Below are 24546 nucleotides of genomic sequence, written 5' to 3'. Positions count from 1 at the left end.
ATAATTTATCATGCTTGCAGCTTAATCTAATAGTTTATCGATCATTATGGTTTGTACTATATCTAAGTTTTGATTTAGTATTTTAGAACTGAACATCAAACCAGAATGCAAGATACTACTTCATTGCTTTTATTCCACCTCAGTATCTGGTTTTTAAATTAGTAGACAACTGATTTCATAACATAAGCTTCTCAGAATGTGAGCAAAACTTCACGGGTGTTTAATGACTTTGGTGGATGGTGATGTCTGTCACATGTTGGCATATGCCTGGTGATATCACATTTGCTTACAAACACAACAGCCTGTATACGAAGCTAATTAGGTACTGGAAGACAAAGTCAAGATTTTGAGCAGAAAATCAAGATGATAACATAGTAAGAACAATGACTTGTCCTGTTTGGACTCTTTATTCCAACTTCCATCTATTCTATTCTTTCCATGGATCTAACTCTGTATCTGCTTCACTCTCATATACAGAAAACAAAGAACGATAAAGAGGAAGCCTTCAAAAATAACTAATCGATCACAACTCTATGCTATGGTCGAAATATCATCACTGCAACCAGTGAAAGTTCGCTCCTTCACCTATAAATCTATATTTGCTACTAGCACAGGCTACCTTTCATATTCTTCTTCTGCAAACACAGAAGGCACTTTACAATGCACCTTTCCCATTACCCTCAGAACCAAGCAATGTTTAGCTCTCGATGAAACTCAAACTGTTCTCAAAACTTGGTCTTGTTTTTGCAAACTTGATTCTTGACCTTGAATGAAGGAACACCAACAGTCAATTCACAGTCAGATACAGCAACAACATGCTTCTTAATGAATCCCAAGAAATTAATCCTCCCTGGAATCCTCGAACTTATTTCAACGACAAATTCACCACTCAATGCATCACTAACCAAATTGTTCATATTCGACGTCAGTCGATCCGCCTGCATAGTCAGCTTCGCCTGCATCGTACCATTACCCCTCGCCGGAATCTCACCGGGGTAAAGATCAACATCTCCAACCTGAACTCCTTTGTACAACAGTAAACTCTTCCCTGTCCCATGCTTGAAGCTAGCGTGGTTCGGGTTCTCTATTAGAATAACAAGATCAACTGTGATGTTGAGGCTGATCTTGATCGCCGGGAATGAGACACGTGGAGTGACGCCGTCGACGGTAGCGGAGACGAGCGAGGTCCTCGGCTGTTTGGGCTTGAAAACCGTTAAGGCTAGTACGAGGCAGATAATGAAGATTATGAAGATCAAAGACAGTACAACTCCTATGGCGATCAGACATGGGCGCTTTCGCTTGTTGGGTTTGTTTTCTGTTGGATTTTCTGTCATGGTCGGTCGATCAATGTTTGAGCTTTGAGACCTGAGAAAGCAGAGAGGATGAAGACAGTGAAGGAGAAAAGAGTGATGCTTTGTTTTTTTCTTTCTGAGAAAAGACAAGAGTGATCGGACGTGGGATGTATAATACTAGAATTTTCTCTTTGTGAGGGCTAGGATAGAAGAATGACAACCAAGTTCGAGACTTCAAATAGAACCAAGTTTTTCAGAGTAGTCGGGGGATCTAAATAAAACATATGGTGATTTATTGCTCACTTAAATGACCAGCTAACCTCATTTCCAAACTGACAACTACCTCAGCTTTGCTATTTTTTGAAGCAAGAAAACCGATTTCTTATTTTAGGGTTTGTGTCTAAGCTTCACATCCACATGAAGTCTTCTATAGTATTAGCCTAGCTAGGAACAGATACATTTCGGTGTTGAAATTTTCCTTGACCGATAAGAACACTCAAATCGAACGCATTTTCAGTGATGAAGACCTGTTTAGTTTTGAAATTTTTGTATACACGGTGTGTAACTACCGATTTGCTCGAATGACATTTTTATTTAAAAACTAAGAACGGAATTAGGATTATTCGTAATGGGGGTGATTAAAGAATTTCAAGGCGAGAATAAAGGGGAGAGGAGTAAAGGGAGGTTGTGCGCCATGTTCATGTGCCAATGCATGAATGGAGCAGCGAATGCATGGCATGCACATTGCGTTATGGGGTTTGGCACAAAGCAAAGTAGAAGAAGAGTCTTGTGGGGTTTTAGTATTTGCTATATTGGGAGCACGAATGCATGTGAGCCCAGATTCACGGTTCACATACTTCCACAAACTTTGATAGAAAGAGACGCGGCCGCCGTTTCATAATGACTTGCCAAATGTTGGATTGTTTGTGACGAAGTCGGAAGAGATTCTGCACGACACGGCTATGCAAAGATCTCTTTCAAACAATTCGTCGAACATTTTGTAATAATTTGGTGTCTTATTTCAAGAATCATCGACTCATCAACAATCTAGTTCAAAACACAACTCGGCACCGTCGTTATTCGTTAACAGATTTGAATGAATTTGCAAATATTTGAATGTACATTAGCACTTAGCACCGTCGTTGACGCTCATAAATCCTTCATGAACATTTGACAACAAAATTCTTCAAGAACTTAAGGCATCAATAGCACAATTTCTTGAAGAAACATGATATTTTGGAAGATGATATGGTAAATAACAAGAGGTGGCCGGTGAGCAAAACAAACTTAAACTTATCAAACAAAAATTGATGACTAGAGGTGGTGAGCAAAACAAACTTATTCCTATCAACAAAAATCGGAAGATACTATGAAATGAAAAACCAATTTGTATTGACAAAAAAACTTTATCAATACCCCAAAAGCCAAAACTGTCATACCCAAATGTTCACTTCTTTCCTTCAAACAAAAATTCCCGCACAATAAGAAGCAGCCAAAAGGCAACTAGTAGGTGATTTATTCACAATGCTAAAATCTCCCTCAGGATCTCCAGTACGTATGGCTGTATCTTTAACGTATTAAAAGTTAAAACGAGTACTAATGACATTGGTTTTGGGACTGGCAACATAGTTCTAAGTCTCGCTTTGCATACATCAGGAGTATATATCTCACTAGCTATTTCGATCATTAGCTCTTTCTCTTCATTTGTTGAACACAAATCCACAGCAAGAGCCTGAACGAACAACGTGGTTTTTCATTACACAACAGAATGCGTTTTAATCTACTTGGGAGAGGTGGCGGCCGGGCGCTGCTTGTGGTCGAGCATTATTAATTCTTCACCTCTGAATTCTGATACGTTTTAATCATCCATCTTAATTTCGAAGCAAGTACTTGACATGGACATCTTCGATCTGCTTTCAAGGACTAGAAAAGTTACATACTTATGAGTTATGACCATATCTATTTTCTTCTCAAGGAAAATCCTGAACCATATTGGTTTTTACCAAACGAAATGTACCATATTGTTTTCTGTTTTTTACATAATCATCTCTCAGTAACAGCTCCACATTCGAACACTTTAACTGCTAATATGTCTCTCATGTCTTCCCTACCTTCTTCATATTCTCCTCCTTCAGTTATTGGCATACGAGTTATAATCAATGTTTTCAGATGCGACGCTGAGGCGTCGCCGGTGCGCGTCTTCGGGCGGAGCGATGGAGAAAAGCCCCGCAGGTTCAAACTCAGACGAGGCGATGGAAAGACGACCACCGGAGCGACGTGAAGAAGACGATGCAAAAAAAATAATTCTGGGGGCCAAAACGACGTCGTTTTGGCATCCTCTGATTCAACCAAAACATCAACAGGAAATTTCTACAATTCCGCTGTGGAGTATCCAAATCAGTTTGACTATATCAGAAGGGCTGGAGTTTATTGACTTATTCACAGCACCAGAGTAGCAAAGCACTTGATAGCTGCATCCGAAAAATTAGTAGAACTAGTCAATGGAGTACATAAGAACGCGATGGTAGTGAATGTGGGAGCTGATGGCAAGATAATTAAGAAGCTTCAGGATCCTAACAGAAGTGTAATGTCGTTTGTGACATCGGCTAAAGAATTTGAGGATCATCTTTACTTGGGGAGCCTGCATAATCACTTCATTGGCAAGTTGCTACTGAATAATGTTACGTAATACTAGTTTACTAGGATCAGTAGCACGAATAATCAAACTGATTTACTTCTCAACTCTCATATATAGTGACAAATAAAAGTTATTCAGTGCAAAATGTTTACATGAAAGCAAAGCCACTGACCTTGCGTGCCCTAGCTTGTGGCTGTGAGTGGATATAACGATGAAGATTGAACAAGAAGATTGAACGCATTTAAGTGTAGCTCTTGCATTTAATTTAGTATGACTCTATATATTAATTCTATAATTTGATTAGAATCTTATTTTGGATGAATACTATGCTTATAATGACATATTCATATATTTTGAAGGATATTCATATTATTTGAAAATGTATTATATTAAATTAATGTTTGTTGGAAAGAAGATCGTCTTAAATCGCCTTTGCACGCTGATGCTCTCGCCTTATGAGGCTTGATCATGTCGCCTTCGCCTTCGCTTTAGCATCTGAAAACATTGGTTATAATACACCATGACTTGAATTCTGTAGAATTATAAGAGAATTTCAGCGTGAAGCAAAAAAATAAAGCCGTCTTGAAGGAAATTAAAAAAATCAGGTCAATTAGGCAGTGAACATGAAGAAGTATGATCTTGCACAAGATATGGAGAATACGGTTCTTATGTATGATGATATTAATTCTCTTTAGCTTTTTTTTGTTGTTACAAAGAACTGAAACAGAGAAGGATAAAAGAGGATAAAAGACAATTCCTCAGACAATTCCTAATCTTACTAAGGATAAAAGACATAGAAACTAAAAGGCTAGTGCTGACTTATAACTGCTATAAGTCAATCAATTAGTAGCAGCCATATGATATCTACACAAAAAAAAACGTGAAATAGAGAATGCCAGAATGGTATACTGACCAAGCTTCAGAACGATTTGGACGTGAAATTTATGTTGTGTGTTGACGGAGAGGTTCTTCTTTGATGAAAGTAAAAATTCCCATCAACTAAAAATGGGGTATTTCATTGTACACCCAATTTTCTAACCCCATTCTAATCTAAACCCACTCCCACAATTTTGACAATTAGTCCAAACTATTAGGTTTTATTTTAAGAAAAATTACATAAATGGCCACAATTTAAATCTGTTAACTATAAGCTAATTACCAAAAATAACGTGATAATTAAATACCTTAATTGTAGATCTTTCCCATTTTTCAATTGGTCCTTTTTTATTTGTAATTTTTATTAAATTTATCATGATGGTCATATTGATGTAGTTTTCCTAATTGAAATATTTTAATAAATTTTATTTTTAAGATAATCTAAACTTTCTATTTTAGAGGTAATGTTTAATCTTATTTGCCCAAGTAAAAGTTGATTTGATTTTTACTTTTTCTTTACCTATATATTAGGATTATTTTTCTCATCAACCTATTTCTTAGGTATAGTTAACTATGTACATTAGCTTGAAAGTCTTTATAAAATGACTATTCATTAAGGTACCTAATTATCAGACTTTTTTTTGTAAGACACCTGAATAATAGATTTTTTCTCTCTTTGTTCGGTTACTTACTATGTTATACCTATAATTGAAGAAGATAACACCTTACATTTAGGTTAAACTCGAACCTCAATTACATATATATTAGCTATATTTGTAGGTAAAACTACGAATGTGGTAGAAGAAAGAAATCAAAGAACAAAAGACATACCTTACAAGTAGACATTTTTAGTGTAAGTAGACAAACACCAAATGTAAATCTAGAAGTGAAAACAAAATCACTAAAAATAATTTGCGAATTTCTTGATCTAATCACATACCCTATTATTTTCTTTTAAAACTCAAATGTTCTTCATAAGCACAAGTAAGAAGTATGGTATGCATATTTGCCTAGACATACATCTTCTCTCCAGATTTTGAAGCCATAATTGGATTTTATATATAAAAAAAGGATACTATTGAAATGACTCAATGAGAATATTTTTGACATATATAGAGTAATAACTTGAATTTAATAGAGTAATCAATTATGGGAAGGAAGATGAATTTGAATTACAATCAGCAACTATAATTAAGGAAGATTTGTGTACTCATGTTAAAATGGCAACATAGGCAATCTATGGTTCACATTGAGTGTAGATTAAAAAAGATTATATGTGTGGATCTAATTTTAAAGGGTGTCTCCATTATTGGACTTATCTCTAATTTGCTCACTAAAAATCCAACTAATAAAGCTGGACAGCAGTTATCTTCTTCATTAACCTCAACATTGGCAATTTGGCATAGATGAACAATTATGCAAATTATATTGGAGAAATTGACAGGGACACAGGTTACTCGATCTTTTTCATTTACTTGATCTACAAAAATCCAGTTTGAGAACCGAAGATAATTCTGCAGCCTTGTACGTTCAATTGATGTATACCATTCACAAACACAGTAGGGTAGATTAGTAAACAATTTCATTGACAGTTTCAAACTCTCAATTCAATTAACATAGACCATGTATATATGATATAACATCAACTGTCTCATAGAATCAACATTATTGCTCAATACACGGATTATTAGTTTACAGAAACAGGCCACTGCTGAAATAATCAGCAAGGAATCTACTTAGCCTATCTGCCTTATACCAATTTTTCTACAAATAAATCAAGATGAAGGGATTCAAAATCAAAAGAACATGAAAGTTAGAACTAGTGACTGGTGATGGCCTGAATGGGCCTGATGGGTACTTCAGTCAAATAGCTAGCACAAGAAGACAAGCGTATATAAAACCCAGAGAGCATGAAGAAGGTTTATAATTTGGTCTTGTGCTTACACTTTTGGTCTCCGACAGTTTTGCTTCCGACATAGACATTGAAATCGCATGAGGAGGTGGAGGTTACATGAATCTTAAAGATACCCAAGATTGTGACTTTGCCGGAAATTTTGGTGACAGTGTTAAACGGGATCAAACCGGCGGCCACATCTGGTAAAAGCTCCGATGTTTTCCCCAGAAACCGGTCTACCATAACGGTTAGGGTAACACCCATGGGCATGGTCTCACCGGCGGAAATCTCTCCGGCTCCAATGGGGACCTCGCCCACCATCACACCCCTGTAGTTCAATGATGCCGTGCTGTTGTGGTACTTCATTCCCACCTTGTTCGGGTTCTTCACCGTCGCGTCCACATCGATAGTGATATTCACGTCGACGGTGGCTTTGTTGATGTCAAAGCCCGCCTGCAGGCTCCTCAAAACGACCGAATTCACCGTCATTTTCGGGTCCTTGGCTTTGAACACAGTCAACCAGAGTATGACCAGAATGAGAACGGTCACGACAACGCCGGCGATCGACCAAAGGCAGATGTTTCTGCGCTTCCGGGAGCGAGGAGGCTCAGAGCTACCGCCACCACCACCACCATAGGTTGTCATGACGCTTTCTAGCTCACTAGACTTGATCGAGCACAAAGGTTTTGGATGTCTACAGCTCTACATGCCCTTTATAAAGATGTAGTGAAGATTTGGCGTAGGAGGCCGGACGCTTCATTTCTTGACCGACTTCATCTGTTTTCCGTTGATCATTTTCATGTTTACCACACCCTATCCTAGAGAGCGACCATAATCTTCTTGTTAAGTTATGTGGTTAGGCCATCGAGCTCATACATGTTCAAGATTTGAAAATGGTTATGACAATTAACTTTGCGATTTGTTTTCTTCCTTGTGGACCTATGGTTTCGTTATGAACAAGTAAACATGATAGCTTAGCTAGAGACTAGAGTACCATGCATGCAATAATGGCAGTATATGCTATATATCTAGCACAAGGATCAGCTTAGAAACTCTAATTGCACATAAAACTGATAAAATGTTTTTTTTTTCCACACAAAAGTACAACCACAAACAGGATCCGTTTTGGTTCAAAGCATAACAACAAGTACAAATACAAACAAGCTCAAAGATCTTAACAAGGTTTGATCAACATGCAGATCCACCATGAGAGGGTGTACACAGAAACATCCCCTGAGGTGACACAGAGACGTCACCAGATCCGCCGGAGAAAGCTTGAACTTCAACCAAACCAGCCTCTTGAAAGAACAACAGCTTAACAACATGGAAAACCATACAAAACATCATCAAACAAGAACAACATAACCAAAACAAAATTAAAAAAAAAAAAAAGGAAAGGGGAGGAAGGGATCGATCAACGAATGGATCAAAGGAACAAAGTAAATTTTGATGTGCTATGTAACTTGTTATCCTAAAAGAAAAACGTAGTTTCTTGAGTATAACTTAAACCAATGTAACAAACATAACTTAATTAAGACAATGGAATTCTATTGCATTAACCAAAAGTTCACATGTCATATATCCACCCAGTATGTATGTGAATTTCGTACAACAACAATCGGGTTATTAAAATCAAAATCCAACACTAGTCCCCGTCAGGCCAAAGCAAAAACCAAGGACACCACCACCCGAAATCCTAGCAGATGCTGTTGGGGATACGACGAGGATTGCTCGATGTTAATTCAAATCTACTATCAAACGGGATCCACTTAGGGCTTGAACGGTACGCCTTCTCTTCCTGTGGTCTACGGTCAAAGGGAAAAACTTCGCACAAGACTTCACACAGGTTCTGATAAGCTGATCCACCATTATCCACCTCGAGATCACTGGCACATAAAGAAGGCTCATCAACTGTGTTGTCCGTTGATTCTATTTCCACGTTAGCCAAACTACTTGGTTCGTACTCACGTTCTTTAGGATCACCCCAAATAACTTTGAAGAATTGAACAGGACTTGCAGCACCATCATGGGGAGGGGAAGGGGCAATCTCCAATTCTTCAGACTCTGTGCTTTTTTCCAACGACCTACGAGCAGAAGTGTTATTTGGTCTTCCAGCACCCCTACCATGTGAATCGTTTGATCCTCTGCCCTTGCTATCTCGTTGAGGTCTACCTCCGACCATGCTGCTTCCCGTACGCTTATTTTTATCTTCACCGGTTGCCAGCGGTTTGGGACTTCGGCGCCTTTTTCTACCGAACATCGCTGCCAAATTGAGCATTCTTGAGTTCTTCTTAATTTGTTGACTTGATATATATCTTGTTGTAGTCTTGTTATCCTATAAGGAAAAGGAAGTAGTTTCTTGAGTCTAGCTAGGTAACTTGTTGTGGTCCACAAATTAAACGGTGACCGATGTACAGGGGGATTCTGAATTTGTAACGTTTACAAATGTTATCCTATTAGGAAAAGGAAGTAGTTTCTTGAGTCTTGCTAGGTAACTTGTTGTAGTCCATAAATTAAACGGTGACCGATGTACAGGGGACTTCTGAATTTGTAACGTTTAGCTTTGCTCAACTCTCCAACAAAGTATCGAAATAATTTAGCTTCGTTTTCACGCGTTCGGTCTTTTACCTCGTCTTTGTATATTTGCTTCGCCTTCACGCGAACTGAGTCGATCAGTTAAATTCTAGGGCAACCATTCTGTCTTTTATCTCTCGAGTCCAAAAAAACAATGAGCAAAGGATCCAAGAGAAAGGTCCGGCCGGAAGCAAAGGATGAGGCCACACGCACCAAGCGCGTCAAGGCCTCGTAGCAGTAGCCGGAGGAGTCTTAGTGTTAGGGAATGCAGAAGAATGAACTGTAAAATCGAAACTAACTCACAACCATAAGCGGAAAATAAAAATGATAGAAAACATCGGGATTTAACGTGGTTCCGCAAAATGCCTACGTCCATAGGAAACAATAATAAAAAACCTCTATTATACGAATAAATGTTACATCGAGAGAAACCCTACTTCAAGTATGAGTCTTCTCGCCTCCACCCATCACTCAGTACGTAGAGGAGCAGCGCAACCTCCAAAATCTATGGAAGGCGGCATTCCCTGTAGGGACCGAGTGAGATCAGTTGGACTCGGTCTACCAGTACAACTGGAAGTTCAGGAATCTCGAGAAGGAATTTGAAGAGGGGGAAAGTTTTACGAGATTGGGGCCAACAACAAAGTTTACATCTTCGCCGCTACAGAGACTTCGTCGGCGTCGCAGCCAGTGCTGATTCCCAAACTGACGGCGGTCGTGGGGCCTCGTCCGCCTTCTATGGAGATCGGGATTCATGGGGTCCTGAGAGAAGAGGAGGATCAGATCGTTCATATGAAGCATATGAATATGGACTGGATGCCCTACATTCCTCTGGATAGTTCAAATTTGCCTCCGATTTTCGTTCTGGGATGCACGCAGAGGAAGGCTAGCTTGAAGCAGATGAAGGAGGAGCGTCTGAAGAAGTTCAAGTACTGTATGCCATATATAATGAATCCGAAGAACGAAGAGGACAAGGAGCGCAATACTGAGGTGGAATTTTTCTTCCCACGGGAGCCTCAAGGGCCGCTGCATTGTGGATTCGATTGGGGCGTGGATGATGTGGAGACGTACACTGATGCCCTAATGGAGGATGAAGATTTGAATGACGATAACAAGCTAGGAGGAAATCATGGAGATGTTGAAGGAGGAAGTAACAAAAGCCAGGAATATGACAAGGGAAGTGAGGAGGAGGAGGATGGAGGACCCCGAGTATCTGTGTCACGATCCCAAAATTTCGAGTATGAAACTCAAATTTTGTAGTCATGAAAAACTCTAAAACAATCTCAATAAATCATTTTAAGGTCACAGCGGATCATTACTGAGTTCAAAATACAACTCAGTCTAATTGATTATTACAAACCAAATTTATAATTCGACATTATATCAAATGGAAATGTAAAAATTCTCACAAAATCCTCACATAAATCCACACAAATCCTCACCACAAGATAGGATGAAAACAACTTCGAGTCCTTAGAGTGGTCCGTCGGTTTCCGCTAATCCACACATGCGGAATTATCTCCTACACCATCGAATAGGTGCACCGGGATTGTAAACACAAACCCGGTAAACTTTGCAGCTCGTATGAGTAAAACAACAAATACAACTCGCATAAAATTATATACGAAAATCCACAAAACATCAATTATAAATGCACTTATGACTCATTAGACGGCCCATCTGGTTGTCTAATAAAATGAAAATGTATATGCTCATGAGAAATTAGACAACCCATCTGTTTACCCAATGCATTTATAATACGGGTACTCATGAGCGCTGGTACACCTCTGTTATTCCTCATGTAGTACGCCACCGACATTGAACAACCACTTGCTATCCAATATCAAAATTATGGGTACTCATAAGCCGATAACCCATCTGTTACCTCTTATGCAGTACTCCGGCATACAAACTAGAGCTCTACTGTATCGTAACTTTCGCCCGGCCAAGACTAGGTTCTGACATGCCAACACGTCCGAAGACAAAAACACGTCCGAAGACAACAACACGTCCGAAGACATAACCACGTCTGAAGACAAAAACGTTTTAACAAACTCCATGTTAAAACCACATACAATAAACATCACATTATATTGTACAAATCAAATCCACATGTTCAATATATAAATCTCAACACCAAAATGAACTTATTCACAACGGAAATTACGATAGTATATAATATAGCAAACCATATATATGTACCTATTTACCATTTATACACATATACAATCCATTATATCAAATACATATTATAGTTCATTCTTTAAACTTTAGTATATTCCTGAATCTCCGCAAGGGTAGATTCGTCATTGTGAGATTTTACTCACCTTATAATCTCGAGCGTAATTCCACGATTCCGAAAGTAAATCTTTTACTTGAATTATCGATTACCTTGAAAAGATAAGAAAAGAATTTAAAATCGTTACGTAAACCTTAAATGCCGAAACAGTAATAATATTTTACTGTCCAGCAATTACTGGTTTTACGAAATTACTGTTCATGAATTTACTATTCACGTATTTTATGTACAAATACATGTCAGTTACGTATTCTTGTACGAGTACATACTATTTACGTATTTATGTTCGTATGCATATTATTCAATTGTACATACTGTCTCAGTAAATAAAAATTGCCGAATTACCCTTCCGAAATTACTTTTACAATTATTGTACGTAATTTACATTTATAATTAACGTACAAAAAAGAAATTTACATTTATTGTGCGTAAATTACTTTTTACATTCACCGTACGTAAAAATAAATTTTACAAAATTTCTGTTTTGAAATCACTGTTCACGCGCCACCTCCGGCGACCGCGCCACAACCGCCCCAAAACTCTTCCTCTCTTCCTCCTCCACCCTCCTACGGTCTCAGACCGCCTCTAGGCTACCACACGCACCTACACGCGCCGCCTAAGGCGGCGGTGTTCCACCCTCCTCCTCCGATCTCCCTCCAAAACATATCAAAACAATCACAACAACCACAATAATGATCCTAAGATAAACCTCACCTCGATTTGATGGTGGCGAGCTCGCCTCGAGCACTGCGGTGGCAGAGGAACACGGCGGAGGAATTACAAAAACTTTGGTGACGTCGTGCGGCTTCACAGCGGCAAGGCAAGGCGCGGCGAGCTCTAGGGTTGTTGAGGTAGGCCGTGCGGTGCTCCTAAGACTGGCGGTGAAGGCCATGATGGCCTGAGGAGAGAGATCGCCGGCGGCGATTTTCTGAGAGGGGGAGAGAACGAACTCGGGGAGAGAGAGAGGAAGGAGGCGCGGGGTGAGAGGGGAGAGAGGGGTTTCCAAAAATGGAAACCCTAATCTGAAAAACTTCCTTTTTATACTAGTTTCTAAAATCGGAAACTAACTTCCGACGTTAATAACTTTCACGTCCAATGTCCAATTCGAACGCGTGATGCGTCCACGAACTCGTATCGACGAGCTCTAGAACTTTCTTGAAGGAAGTTTTCACAAACGAGCGACGGAATAAAAGTCGATTCTCACGTTGCGGAAACGTAACATTTTTCTAAATCGAGGTTCCGATAACGTTTCTGTTTTCTATTTCCGACGTCACAAAGCGACACAAACACGTTTAATGAATTTCACAAACTTATAAACTTAAAACAATCCAATAATCGTTCTGAAAAAAAATCGGATTATTACAATGCGGAAGCTAAATTTTACTATGACAATATGAAGCTTTACAAGATCTACCCAGTACAAGCTCCAAACACTCCTGTCATAGAGAAGACGTGTCCCTATGTCAACTTTTACTACATAAAACGCCCATGAGATTATTTGAGCTCAGCGCAGCTAGAGAAGAAGTGTCGATCATTGTGAGATTTACATGGAATCGATAGTTTTCTTGTTATCAAACCCTATTGTGGAGAGCGACCGTAATCTTTTTTACTGTTAATTATGTGGTTAGGCTTCCGGGATCTTGTTTAAGAACTCTGTTTTCTGGTTTGTTCCTTGTAGACCGGTGACGTTACGAACATATTTAGGCTTATATATTGAGGGATATGAAATAATTAAGGCTTGAGATGCGTGTGTAAAGGAGGTTGGAATCTTAGTAATCTTGAGCAAAGCATATACTTCATTGCACAGTTTGATGTATTGTCGTGTATTGTAAGATTTGAAACGCATCTGCTTGACTGCTTCAGTGCTTCCGACTTCAGATATGATCCGATCCAACTCCAAACTTCCACATCCCAACACTTTCGAGCAAGACATCAACAATTTTTAACCTCATAAAATATAACTCTCCTAACTTGTTAGGCAAAATATACTGTTATAATTCTTTTCTGGTCGCCAACGAGGTTTCGGCACAAAGTTCTATGACTTCTATCAACTCGCTTGATGATGAATTTACCACAGCATTAGTACAAACCACAAAGTAACACTTGATGTTGACGAACTGGAAAACTGTTAATGAATCAAGAGATTCGATCTGAGGAACAACTTCAGTGTAGCATGTAGTTGCTCTATGCATTTTTACCAACTGTCGTGTGTGCGTTTCAAATCCTACAATTTGACGCAGTTTAGGCCGCGTAGACGCTCCATACTGTACCTGCCCTCTCTCTAAGTGGTCTAGGCGTTTTAATTATTAGTTTTAGGCTGAAATAAATGTTTCATTCCAGTATTATGGTTTGCTTAACATTTTATCAACATGGATTTGTCAAAACGTTGAGATTCGAATAATTTAGAATCGTTATTATTCTTCTTCTTCTGATCCATATATATTTGTGATTATACAGATAAAAGTAGTAAAACAAAATAAAATAAGAAAGTACAAATACGCCTAGAAGCCTGCATAACTGTACGTTTACACCCACCCTATTAGTGTCTAACGAGTTTTAGAACCACGATTTAATATCTTAATTTTCTGAAATTAGGATGGGCAATTTGGCAACTTGAGTTAGGTTTGCCTCTTAATGTAAGAGTAATTTTGTAGTATCATTGGGGCAGAGCTTGTTTGATGTATACGTGCTATTGTTAGGGAGGATTGCATTCCAATTTCTACCCAAGAGTGATTCTTTCTTAGTGTTCTAAAAAACGCCCGCCTAGGCGTTAGGCGGCGGGTTATCGTTGTGTTTTTAGGCAATTCGGTTATACATGGCAGTCGGGTGATTAGGCGGCCGCCTAGGCGGTCAAAAGCGGCTTTAGGCGGTCATAGGCGGCCTACCTAGGAGGTTTGACTTTTAATTTTTTTAATCTCATTTTTTTGGATTTAGGGGTTAGGCCATTTGTGATTGTAAAAAAAATATTTATCTTGTGTTCTAAATTTCTAATATTATGGTATGAATTTTGGATGAGTTGAGACTATTTTCATTAATATTGAGTTCTTGTTTACTCATTATATATATTTTTATCATATAAATAGTACTAAATACATGTATAAAAATAATAAATATTTAATAATTCAAAACCGCGTAGGCGTTAAGCGGTGACTATACGCCCGGTTACCGCCTAGCGTTTTTTCGAACCTTACTCTTTCTTGAATTATGAAGATAGTCTCTAAAATGGCTGCTACATGATGGCATAAGGTTGAACATTCTTTGCTCTTTTCTTTTTTGTCGATCCGTAGAAGATTCAAATTCTTTTCAGTGTGGTTGTAATATTCATGTTATTGTTCTTGAGTTAGTTTTTGGTCTAGTCCCCCTATCGATTATTTATCTACTCATTTAATGAGTTTCATGGTGTAGCGGTCTCCTTTCGCTTTGCTTACGATGTCTCGTGCGAAATCAGCTAATAGAAGCTGACATCGCATAAAAATTCTACAAGCGGCTGCTTTTCAATAGCGTCTTGGTCTTCTCTCTCAAACAAAATAGCCTCTTCTTCTTCGTCTTTTTTTCCCGACTTGTAATTATTTTCGTGTTGTAAATTCTGGTCATCATATAGAACTACGACGAAATAGCATTAATTCGATAAAAGTACCACATCTTGACAATTCGGAAATTGCGACCAATACTAATCCCCAAACCCTTCTAGAGACTAACTGTCAGTCCACTTCCACCCCTGACCCTAAAATTCCACCACCGAAATCATATTACAGCCGCAGAACACAACACCTGATCGATCAAACTCTTCCGTCATCCATGATGAAGCTTCTGCTCAATTACTAACAACAGTTGAAAAGTAGTTGAGCCAGACATCTACACTACTATGATTAGTATAAGTTCTTAGGCCCCAAGGCCTAAAACAGAACGCAGGTACAACACTAGGGTGCGGTACAAGGTGGACCAAGTTTTCTCGTAACCACGCATCAATGGCAAAGTTGACCTGTGAAGACTATCCGACACACATCTTTGATCTTCGTACCAAAATCTAACTGTTTGAATTGAATGGAGTGAAAGTGAATGAAAGAGCCTAGAGTTGGCGTGGTAGGTGCTCCCCACTTCTTTGGTGTTGCCGAAAATTAAGAGTCACATATCACAACTACTTGGAGCACTTTGAACTTGTGTTTCTGTCGAACTTAGAACTTAGGACTTAGGACTGTTGGGGGGTCCGCAATGGGGAGTGTGGAATTGGAGCGGCGGGTGGTGGAGCTGGTGACGGCGGCGGGGAAGGGAAAGGAGGAGAGTCCAGTGATTTGGGCGATGGAGTTGGGCCAATATGTGGAGGCAGCGCCAAGCATTCAGTTAGGGGAGGTTGTCGTGACCCAACTCTGTTTCCGGCATAACAAACCTTGTCTCTGGAAGTTTATCGACCTTTGTCTCTCCTCTGGTCTCCTCTCTCCTCTTCATGTGCTCTCTCTCCTCTCTTCCAGGTTCACATCCCTCTATGTAACATAATTTGGTCTTCAATTTCTTTCTTGTTGCAATTTGTGCTTTAAACAGTGTAGTGTTTTACAGAGTGATTCCTCAACGGCGATCCCAACCAGAAGCGTATAAGCTGTTTCTTGAGCTTTTGCGGCGGTATGCATTTTCGTTTGGTTCAATTGCTGGTGATGGGCCTAAACAAAGGTGAGTTTGCTAATTTTATTAGGAAAAGTGAGTCTTTAGTTGTGAACTATTGATTATTGAATTTGCTGTTGGGCTCTATTGGATGGGTTTAGTGCGGGTTTTGCATTGGATCAGTTGAATGAATTGCAGAAGTAGTTACAGTTTCAATCTTTAGTGTTTACGGTTTAGTTTGAGCCAATTAGCTTAGCTGAAATGCGGAGTGTAGGCAATTCTGGCATGAGTTTTGCATTGAAACTATTGAATGAATTGCTGAAGTACTTAGTGGAAAATAAATTGGTCTATGTGTATTTGGTTTAGTTTTGGCTTGTAAGATTAGCTGATATGAGGAATGTAGACAATTTTGCATGGGATTTAATGAATAGAATGATTTTCTGTAGTATTTTTTTCAGTTCCACTGTTAGATTTCAAGTTACAATAGCAAAATGCAGTGTGGAAGGAACAGAACCATTGCTAGCAAAGTTTTTGCAGTCAATCTATTCAATTAATTGCTCAAGTCCTTTGCTTTATTTATGTTGCAGGATTGCAGAATCAGTCGATCTAGCTCTTCAACTTTCTGAGACTTACAAGGCTCCTGTTATGGAGTATGGACATGCACTGGTCTTGTTCTTTTTCAATACCATCTACAGCTTGATTGACAGCACCTTGGATGATTGGGGTTTGAAGATGACATCTAGAAAGAGACTAAGATCAGCTTTTGGAGGTTCAAACAACCATGATAGTGAGACAGATTCTATAGGAAATGAGAATGTCAAAAGTGACAAAAATCAGGAGAGGATTAGGACAAAAAATTCCTTTCTGGCCATAGAGGTGCTGGGAAATCTAACTGAAAGCAGAAAAGCTTTGGTTCTGCTTCGCCTTGTTCACTTGAATATGTATGTTTTCCGTTCTCAATAACTTCATCATCTTCAATTCTTTCACTGTTATAGGATTAGCCACATTTTTTTACAAGAATAGTACCATTGCATTGTTGTGGCTACATACACAACTTCATGCTGTAGTAAGTACTTCACACTGAGACTGATAGCCTGTTGCTTTGTATTTGGTCATAGGCCTGAAAATTTCAAGGGCCTCTTGCAGAGGCTACGGTTTCTTGAAGCTCGTCAATTGCCATCCTCAGATTTGAACTCTGTGGGACAACTATTGGCAAGATTGTCAGGCAATATCATGAGAGTCGTGGGCTTTGAATACCAGATGAATAAGCACCAGCTCATTGGAATGCTTCTTGATATTGGCTCTCAGAAGCCAAAATTTTCCTGTATCTCTGGATATGGTCCTTTTACTTGTTGGGTTCCTTTGGATATATACATGGAGAATGCAATGGATGGCAAACAGCTCTCTATTAAATCAGCTATCAATATACTTGCAGGTATAAGTCCCATAAAGATATCTGATGTATGTTTGTAATGTATGCATAACAAAATTATAAGAAATTTCTAACATCAAATTAATCCGTAATTCCACTGACCTAACTGCAGAAGGAATTATGACGCTCCAAGTAATTAACCAGGCTAGCTGGCAAGAAACCTTCCTAGCACTATGGCTCTCAGCCCTTCGGCTAGTGCAACGAGTTGAGACTAGTCCATGTTAAAGTGCCTTTAACAGGGAGGAGAACTACACAGATATTTACTTTCGTCTTTGGCATTTGTTTTCAGGAACGTGATCCTCTTGAAGGCGCTATACCACATCTTGAGTCACGTTTTTGTATCCTTTTGTCTATTGTCCCCTTGGCAATTGCTCACGTTTTGGAGGATGAGGCCAACTTGAATTCCTCGTCACTTAATGATACAACTTCCAGGAATGTTGAGAACGGAGATGGACATGAAATGAACAGCAAAGTAAGTACTTCAAGAAAACATGGACTGATATTTTCTCTCAAAGTCCTTGGGAACTTCTCTGGTCTTCTATGCCCTCCTTCATCAGTCTCAGATTCAGCAAATAGTGCAGCAACAAAAGCAGCTTGCTTTATACATGATTACAACAATGAAAAGGATACATCGGGTGGAGGCAGCTGCGGTGATACTTGTATAAAAGCAGGTATTTTTTGGAAATTGTCTGTCCAATTGTAACCTCACCACACATTATGATTTGATCAACCTATTTTATATAGGAGAGTATCGTTTTCTACAGAACAAGAAGCGTATGCAAATGGATCTGTTTACTGTCAAGTCAATTTGCTTGGGTACATTCTGTCATATATTTGCAATTAACTAATTTCTGCTTCAGGTGGTGACATGAGGCACCTCATTGTGGAAGCTTGCATTGCGAGAAATTTGATCGATACATCAGCATATTTTTGGCCTGGGTATGTGTCTGCATCCATGATCTCACCATTGAATACATTGCCAGTTAAAAGGTCCCCATGGTCAACATTCATGGAAGGAGCACCATTGAGGGATGCCCTTATAAACTCTCTTATCATGACCCCTGCTTCAAGGTATCATGCAAAATATCTGAATTCAATTGTAAGACTAGCTATTCTTAGCTAAATTAAGCTGATAATATTCTTTGTTTCATTCTCCTCTTCAAGTTTGGAAGAGATTGAAAAGTTATATCATATTGCTCTAAATGGGTCACCAGAGGAGAAGACGGCAGCAGCAAAGATCCTCTGTGGTGCATCACTCAGAAGTGGATGGAACATTCAGGTTGAAAGCAATATTGGATATGCTCATATTTGACGTCCACATACATCTACAATGGACATTTGATTATTATTATTATTATTATTATTATTATTATTATTATTATTATTATTATTATTATTAAATCTCCTGATCTTTAACTTTTAAACTTTAAGAATGTTATGTTTTTAAGAAAACTTGACTAAAAGAATTAAATTTTGCTCCTTGTCTCAGGAACATGTGGTGCGCTTCGTGGTTATGCTTCTTTCTCCTCGTGTACCTCCCAATTATACTGGACCAAGTTACTTAATTGATCATGCGTCAATGCTGAGTGCTATCCTTTTAGGAGCTTCCACTATTGATACAGTTCATATCCTTTCATTGCATGGTATGGTGAGTGGAACTTCTTGCTGTATCTATGGAATGACCTTCAATTTTCTGTTAAGGAATATATGATTGAGATTGAGACATTCTTCTGCATTCAATTTTTTTTTCTTTTTTAATTACAGGTCCCCCAAGTGGCAGGTTCTTTAATTCCACTATGTGAGGAACTTGGGTCACTTAAGCCTTCATTAAATAAAAAGTCAAGCATGGATGATGAGTCCTCGATTCACATGGTTTTTTCTCTAGCATTTCTTTTTCTTCTTCGTCTATGGAAATTTTATAGACCACCTCTTGAGCAATACATTGCAGAGAGAGGAGGAGTAGTAGGAGGTGAGCTGACTTTGGAGTATCTTTTGATATTGCGGAATAGCCACACTGCCTCTGCCTGGGATGAAACAAACAACACATCTCATCGATATGAATCAGCATCTGAAAGACCAATATACATTGATTTATATCCAAAACTACAAGCTTGGTATAGGCAAAACAAATCTTGTGTAGCTTCAACACTTTCTGGTCTCACCAGTGGAAATCCTGTCCATGAAGTTGCTAATAAAATTCTGAGTATGATCTACTGGAAAATGTCTAAAAGTAGATCCCTATCAAGTAATTCTCCTGCACCATCAAGCAGCAGTGGGAGCCACTCCCCTGTAGATGTTGGGGAGGATGTGAAACAGAGATCCATGCTTCCTGCATGGGATGTGTTGGAAGCCATTCCTTTTGTTCTCGAGGCTATTTTGACTGCTTGTGCCCATGGCAGGCTTTCATCTCGGGACTTAACCACTGGTTAGTTGGATGTCATCATGCTACTGCGCTTAATCAAAGCTCATTAATTGTTCTGTTTCTCTTTCACATATTATTCATCCATCCTAGTGGTACTTGGGAAATCGGTGGTTTTATATCATTCTGAACTTAACTTCTTTTCGTTTTTTTATTCCTTCTCATGAGCCTTCAAAATAATTCCCTGCAGGCTTGCGAGACCTAGTTGAATTTTTACCTGCTTCTCTTGCTACTATCATCAGTTACTTCTCTGCAGAAGTCACTCGTGGTATATGGAAACCAGTTCCTATGAATGGAATAGACTGGCCTAGTCCAGCAGTGATTCTTAATTCGGTCGAATCTGAAATAAAAGAAATACTTGAGGCTGTTGGTGTCAGTGCTCCAAGCTGTCTCACTGGTAATACTGCCATTTCATTTCAGTATATTCCATTTTTCTTATTGTATCTAGGATCCACTTTGCCTATTCTGTTGTAGTTTTCTCTGCACACATGCACACCTCGGATATCTTCAAGTCATACATAGAGAAGAAAATGAAAAGAAAAAAGAAAATGTATCTTTGAAGCTGTAAAGTTAACAGCTGATCTAATATTTATATAATTTATACACAACCTTAAAGCTTTCTGTTGGATCTAGTTAGTCCGTATCAATTTATGTGTGTACATGATCTGCGTACTGCCTGAAATATAATGAACTTGTTTAAGTTCTTCTATATGTCATATTTGAGTAAAATTCCTTAAATTTAAATAGGAAATATACTGTGTGCCTGACACGTAAATTCATTTTGAGGGAGAAACCAGGAAGGGTAAGCAAACCCAGAATGAATCGTATTTTCTAGGAATGAGGAATTTTTAGCAAGAAGATGTTTCAAATTTCTAATTTCAACTGTCAACTTTTTGTTAGTATTGATGAATTCAAATTTATATATATTATTTATGTGGGCGCCCCCGCATGCTTAGTCACTTGCAAATTATTTTTATGATTGCTTCAATGTTCATTATATCATTCTAACGTGAGAATGTCTTAAAATCTGTTTGGTGCTTTGCAGAGATTTCAACTATAATGCTACCCCTTCCCCTAGCTGCTCTTGTGAGTTTGACAATTACTTTTAAACTTGAGAAGAGTTCTGAATACATTCATGCTGTTGCTGGGCTAGCCTTGGAGAACTGTGCATCAGGTTGCCCTTGGCCTAGCATGCTTATCGTTGGCTGTTTGTGGGCTCAAAAGGTTCGCCGCTGGCATCATTTCATTGTTGTAGCATGTTCTCGCTCTGTATTTATACAAAACAAGGATGCCGTTGCCCAGCTCCTTAGAAGTTGCTTCTCCTCCTTTTTTGGATCCCACAACACTTCAACCTCTTTGTTGTCCAGCCAAATCAGTGTGAGTGGTCTTTTGGGTTATACTATCACAGGCTGTAGTGCCCGTCCTTCTGTAGCACCCGGATTTCTATACCTTCGCTCTTGCAGGACGATATCGGTTGTTCAATTTATCAATGATGTGATTGTAGAGCTTGTTGCAGAGCATGCTTTAAAATTAGCCTCTAATTGGGCAAGCACAGACTCGCCTCGCTTGAATTCTACCCAAGCATCACTGTCTCTGGTTATTTCCAAGGCAAAGGAAGCAGCAACCCTTGGTGCATGTCTCATATGTGTTGCAGGTGGTGTCCGGCTGGTCCAAACATTGTACCGTGATACCATTCCAACCTGGTTACTCTCTCCGAAGAAAGAGAAGCTTGGCCAGGCAAGTTCTGTATCGGGTGTAATGGAGGGTTATGCCATGGCATATCTGGTGATTCTGGCAGGTTCATTTGAATGGGGATTTGAAGACAAGCTGCCAGCATGGGCACTCTCTAGAAGAGCCAGCATTGTTGGGATTCACATGAATTTTCTGGCAGGGGTTTTAGAGGGAAACATGTCACTTGGTTGTGATCCGGCTACTTGGAAATCTTATGTTTCTTGTCTAGTGGGATTAATGGTAAACTTTGCGCCAATGTGGATTAAAGATGTGAAGGTGGAAACACTAAGGAAATTGGCCGGCGGGTTAAGGGGATGGCATGAATGTGAGTTGGCCCTTTCTCTTCTTGAAAGAGGTGGGACTTCTGCCATAGGGTCTGCTGCAGAACTGGTAAATGTATTGAACTGAGGTTTGATTTCAAACTTAAAACTTAATGATGTAGATTTTGGTAGTCTTCATTGAAAGAGCGAGAGGGTAGAAAGTTGTGTAGTTAGCTGTGGATGGTTTGTCTACCTGCTATCTTGATGTTCAAGCAGTCAACTTTGATACTCAGGAATGGTATAACCACTGTACAAAGGAATTTGGAAACCAAAAAAAGGAATTTGGAAACCAGTAGGCTGACTGCGATGTAGCTTAAAGTTCAACTTAATGTTCGTTTTGGTTTGTTTCATGGTTCATCTGTGTCAAACTTCTATCCATCGTTCCTTGGAATTTTTTTTTATGATCTGATATTTAGGTAGAAAATGGGTAACAGGGAAACTCTTAGTTGTGTTTTTTATGTGAATAATAATATTTATAAGGTAAAAGGATCAGATAGGTGCGGAAAACTTGTAGTTTACATGCCTCATCTAGTCGATCATGTCAATTAAACGGGCTGTTGCTAAAGATGCTTATTGAGCAGCTAAACATGTATGAAGCTCTTATACAAAACTCAGCTAGCTCTTCCTCGTCTTCATAATAATTCATATTTTATCCTGATCCGAAATATTTGGTTTATAACTGGTGAGCTGCATTGTTTGGACTGGGAGGAGTTAGAAATTTATTTTTAGAGGTCAGCACAAAATTATTGGTGAACTAGTATCGTTCAATAGCATGTAATTGTAGTGCAAAACTGGCACAAATTTAAAAGTTAGATATGTATGAGTTATTAACTTATTATGAATGATTTCAACATATCATCCCACATAATAAGCTGATGAAAAATTAGGCTTAGGGTTTAATCAACAAAGTGATACTTGAGTTCGATTGTATCCTCCATGGTGTACTTAAAAGAGATATTTGCCATTTTGCCATTGCATGGGTAGACTAAGAGCATCTCCAACAGATTTGACAAAATTTCTCTAAAATAGAAAAGCAAATGCCAAAATCTCTAAAAACATTATACTCAAACTCCAACAGTTTATGCATTTATTACAAGTGAAAAAATATATTATATAATCTTATTTTTATAACCATTAATTATTTTATATATTTAATAAGCTAGTTTGAGATAAATGATTTTAATTTTTTATTGTTTTGATTGGTTGTTATAACTCAAGAGTTATTTGATAAAGTGTAGAGCATTAAATACTTGTTTCTCCAAAATTTTGCAGGTTGCTACAAATTTGAATGATTTCACATTCTCTCACATCTATTTCTCTATTTTAGAAAATGTGATGGAGGATCTGTTGGAGTGGAAAAAAAACCCAAAATTTGTAAATTTCCTTTTTTTTTCTCTAAAATGGCATAGCTGTTGGAGATGCTTTAAGCTCAATCACTGTAATAGCTTCATTGATTGAGATGGGAGGAGTTGGAATCCGAACAATAGTTAATACTGGTAGTTTGATATTAGTCTGTGAGTAATATCCGCAAATGGTGCAAGTCAAAAGTAGTTAATGAACAATAAATATGTTGATTGACTTAAGTTAAATATTTACACTATTTAAACGCCCTAAATTTTATGAAAATTTTTACAACTGAAATAAGTTATGTATGTTAATCATTCTACAACTCATTAATGAGATTCCTAATACGAATCCAACCACAATTTTAATCAAGTTTTTAGTCAGATATCGACATCTTCACCGTTCATATCGTAGTTCTTTATAGTAGTTTACTACTGAAAGTTTTCAGATAAATTGGTTCTTCCTTAATTACCACTTCTGATGGGAATTCTAGAGCACTCGTGTATTTAAAGGGTATTAAAATGATAGACATAAGTAACTTGGTAAACAAATGGAGTAAGAAAAATGATGTTGGTTGTTGAAAGAATGTCATTGGAAGTGTTATCAATGACAGTGTCTCACAATTACCAACGCCGCATATTATTACACCAACAACGTTGAACGAGAATGTTAAATATGATCGTCGTTAAAGACAAATAATACAAATATCACGTGCTACTAGATTGCATGGAATCTGGTACGGGTACGTGGAAACGAAACATACGGAAACGCGGAAGTGTTTTTTTTTTTTCAAAATTTTAGGAAGCATGTACGTTTGGAAACGTCTGAATAAAATAATATATATATATATATATATATATATTCAAAAATAATAATTCCCTTTTATTTCTAAAATTAAATTTCTATTTTTAAATCGTGGCCGTTGATTTCTCATCGTTTAATCTGGACCGTTGGTCCACTTGATAGGAACCCGCCCATTTTCCTTTTTCTTCCTTCTCTTCTTCTTTTCTTCTCTCTTTCTTTCTCCTCGACTCTTTTCTTTTCTTTGTTTCTTCCTTTGAAACCCAGAAACGCCGCCGCCTTTGACCGGCCGCGCCAACGCCATCTGGCCACCTCTGGCCAACGCACCACCTC

At 38.5% G+C, this 24546-nt stretch overlaps 3 protein-coding genes across 3 annotated transcripts; 1 reads left to right on the top strand and 2 right to left on the bottom strand.

Moving 5' to 3' along the window:
• Nucleotides 1-725: 725 nt before the first annotated feature.
• LOC126796703 (uncharacterized) lies at nucleotides 726-1334 on the bottom strand. The gene has a single exon (XM_050523448.1). The coding sequence runs from the start codon at nucleotides 1332-1334 to the stop codon at nucleotides 726-728; it is 609 nt and encodes a 202-aa protein (XP_050379405.1).
• Nucleotides 1335-6457: 5123 nt separating this feature from the next.
• Nucleotides 6458-7477, bottom strand: LOC126799662 (uncharacterized). Its single transcript, XM_050526909.1, has one exon. It carries the CDS (start codon nucleotides 7343-7345, stop codon nucleotides 6728-6730), a length of 618 nt encoding a protein of 205 aa, XP_050382866.1. The 5' UTR covers nucleotides 7346-7477; the 3' UTR covers nucleotides 6458-6727.
• A 7798-nt stretch (nucleotides 7478-15275) lies between these two features.
• LOC126799652 (mediator of RNA polymerase II transcription subunit 33A-like) lies at nucleotides 15276-22418 on the top strand. Its single transcript, XM_050526893.1, has 12 exons — nucleotides 15276-16039; nucleotides 16125-16235; nucleotides 16754-17107; nucleotides 17285-17601; nucleotides 17711-17802; nucleotides 17888-18269; nucleotides 18459-18669; nucleotides 18763-18877; nucleotides 19088-19246; nucleotides 19363-20023; nucleotides 20208-20414; nucleotides 21063-22418. Exons 1-12 carry the CDS (start codon nucleotides 15783-15785, stop codon nucleotides 22154-22156), a joined length of 3960 nt encoding a protein of 1319 aa, XP_050382850.1. The 5' UTR covers nucleotides 15276-15782; the 3' UTR covers nucleotides 22157-22418.
• The last annotated feature ends 2128 nt before the right edge of the window (nucleotides 22419-24546 follow it).

Source organism: Argentina anserina, chromosome 6, assembly GCF_933775445.1.
Source record: "Argentina anserina chromosome 6, drPotAnse1.1, whole genome shotgun sequence".
Taxonomy (NCBI): Eukaryota; Viridiplantae; Streptophyta; class Magnoliopsida; order Rosales; family Rosaceae; genus Argentina; species Argentina anserina.
This window is presented reverse-complemented; position numbering and strand designations above follow the sequence as displayed.

What these genes read in the sequence shown, in the direction of transcription:
- LOC126796703 (XM_050523448.1), bottom strand. Translation starts at nt 1,334, where the DNA reads ATGACAGAAAATCCAACAGAAAACAAACCCAACAAGCGAAAGCGCCCA.
- LOC126799662 (XM_050526909.1), bottom strand. Translation starts at nt 7,345, where the DNA reads ATGACAACCTATGGTGGTGGTGGTGGCGGTAGCTCTGAGCCTCCTCGC.
- LOC126799652 (XM_050526893.1), top strand. Translation starts at nt 15,783, where the DNA reads ATGGGGAGTGTGGAATTGGAGCGGCGGGTGGTGGAGCTGGTGACGGCG. An exon ending in TGATACTTGTATAAAAGCAG is followed by an intron (nt 18,270 to 18,458) that starts GTATTTTTTGGA and finishes TTTCTGCTTCAG; the next exon opens with GTGGTGACATGAGGCACCTC. An exon ending in ATCTCGGGACTTAACCACTG is followed by an intron (nt 20,024 to 20,207) that starts GTTAGTTGGATG and finishes AATTCCCTGCAG; the next exon opens with GCTTGCGAGACCTAGTTGAA.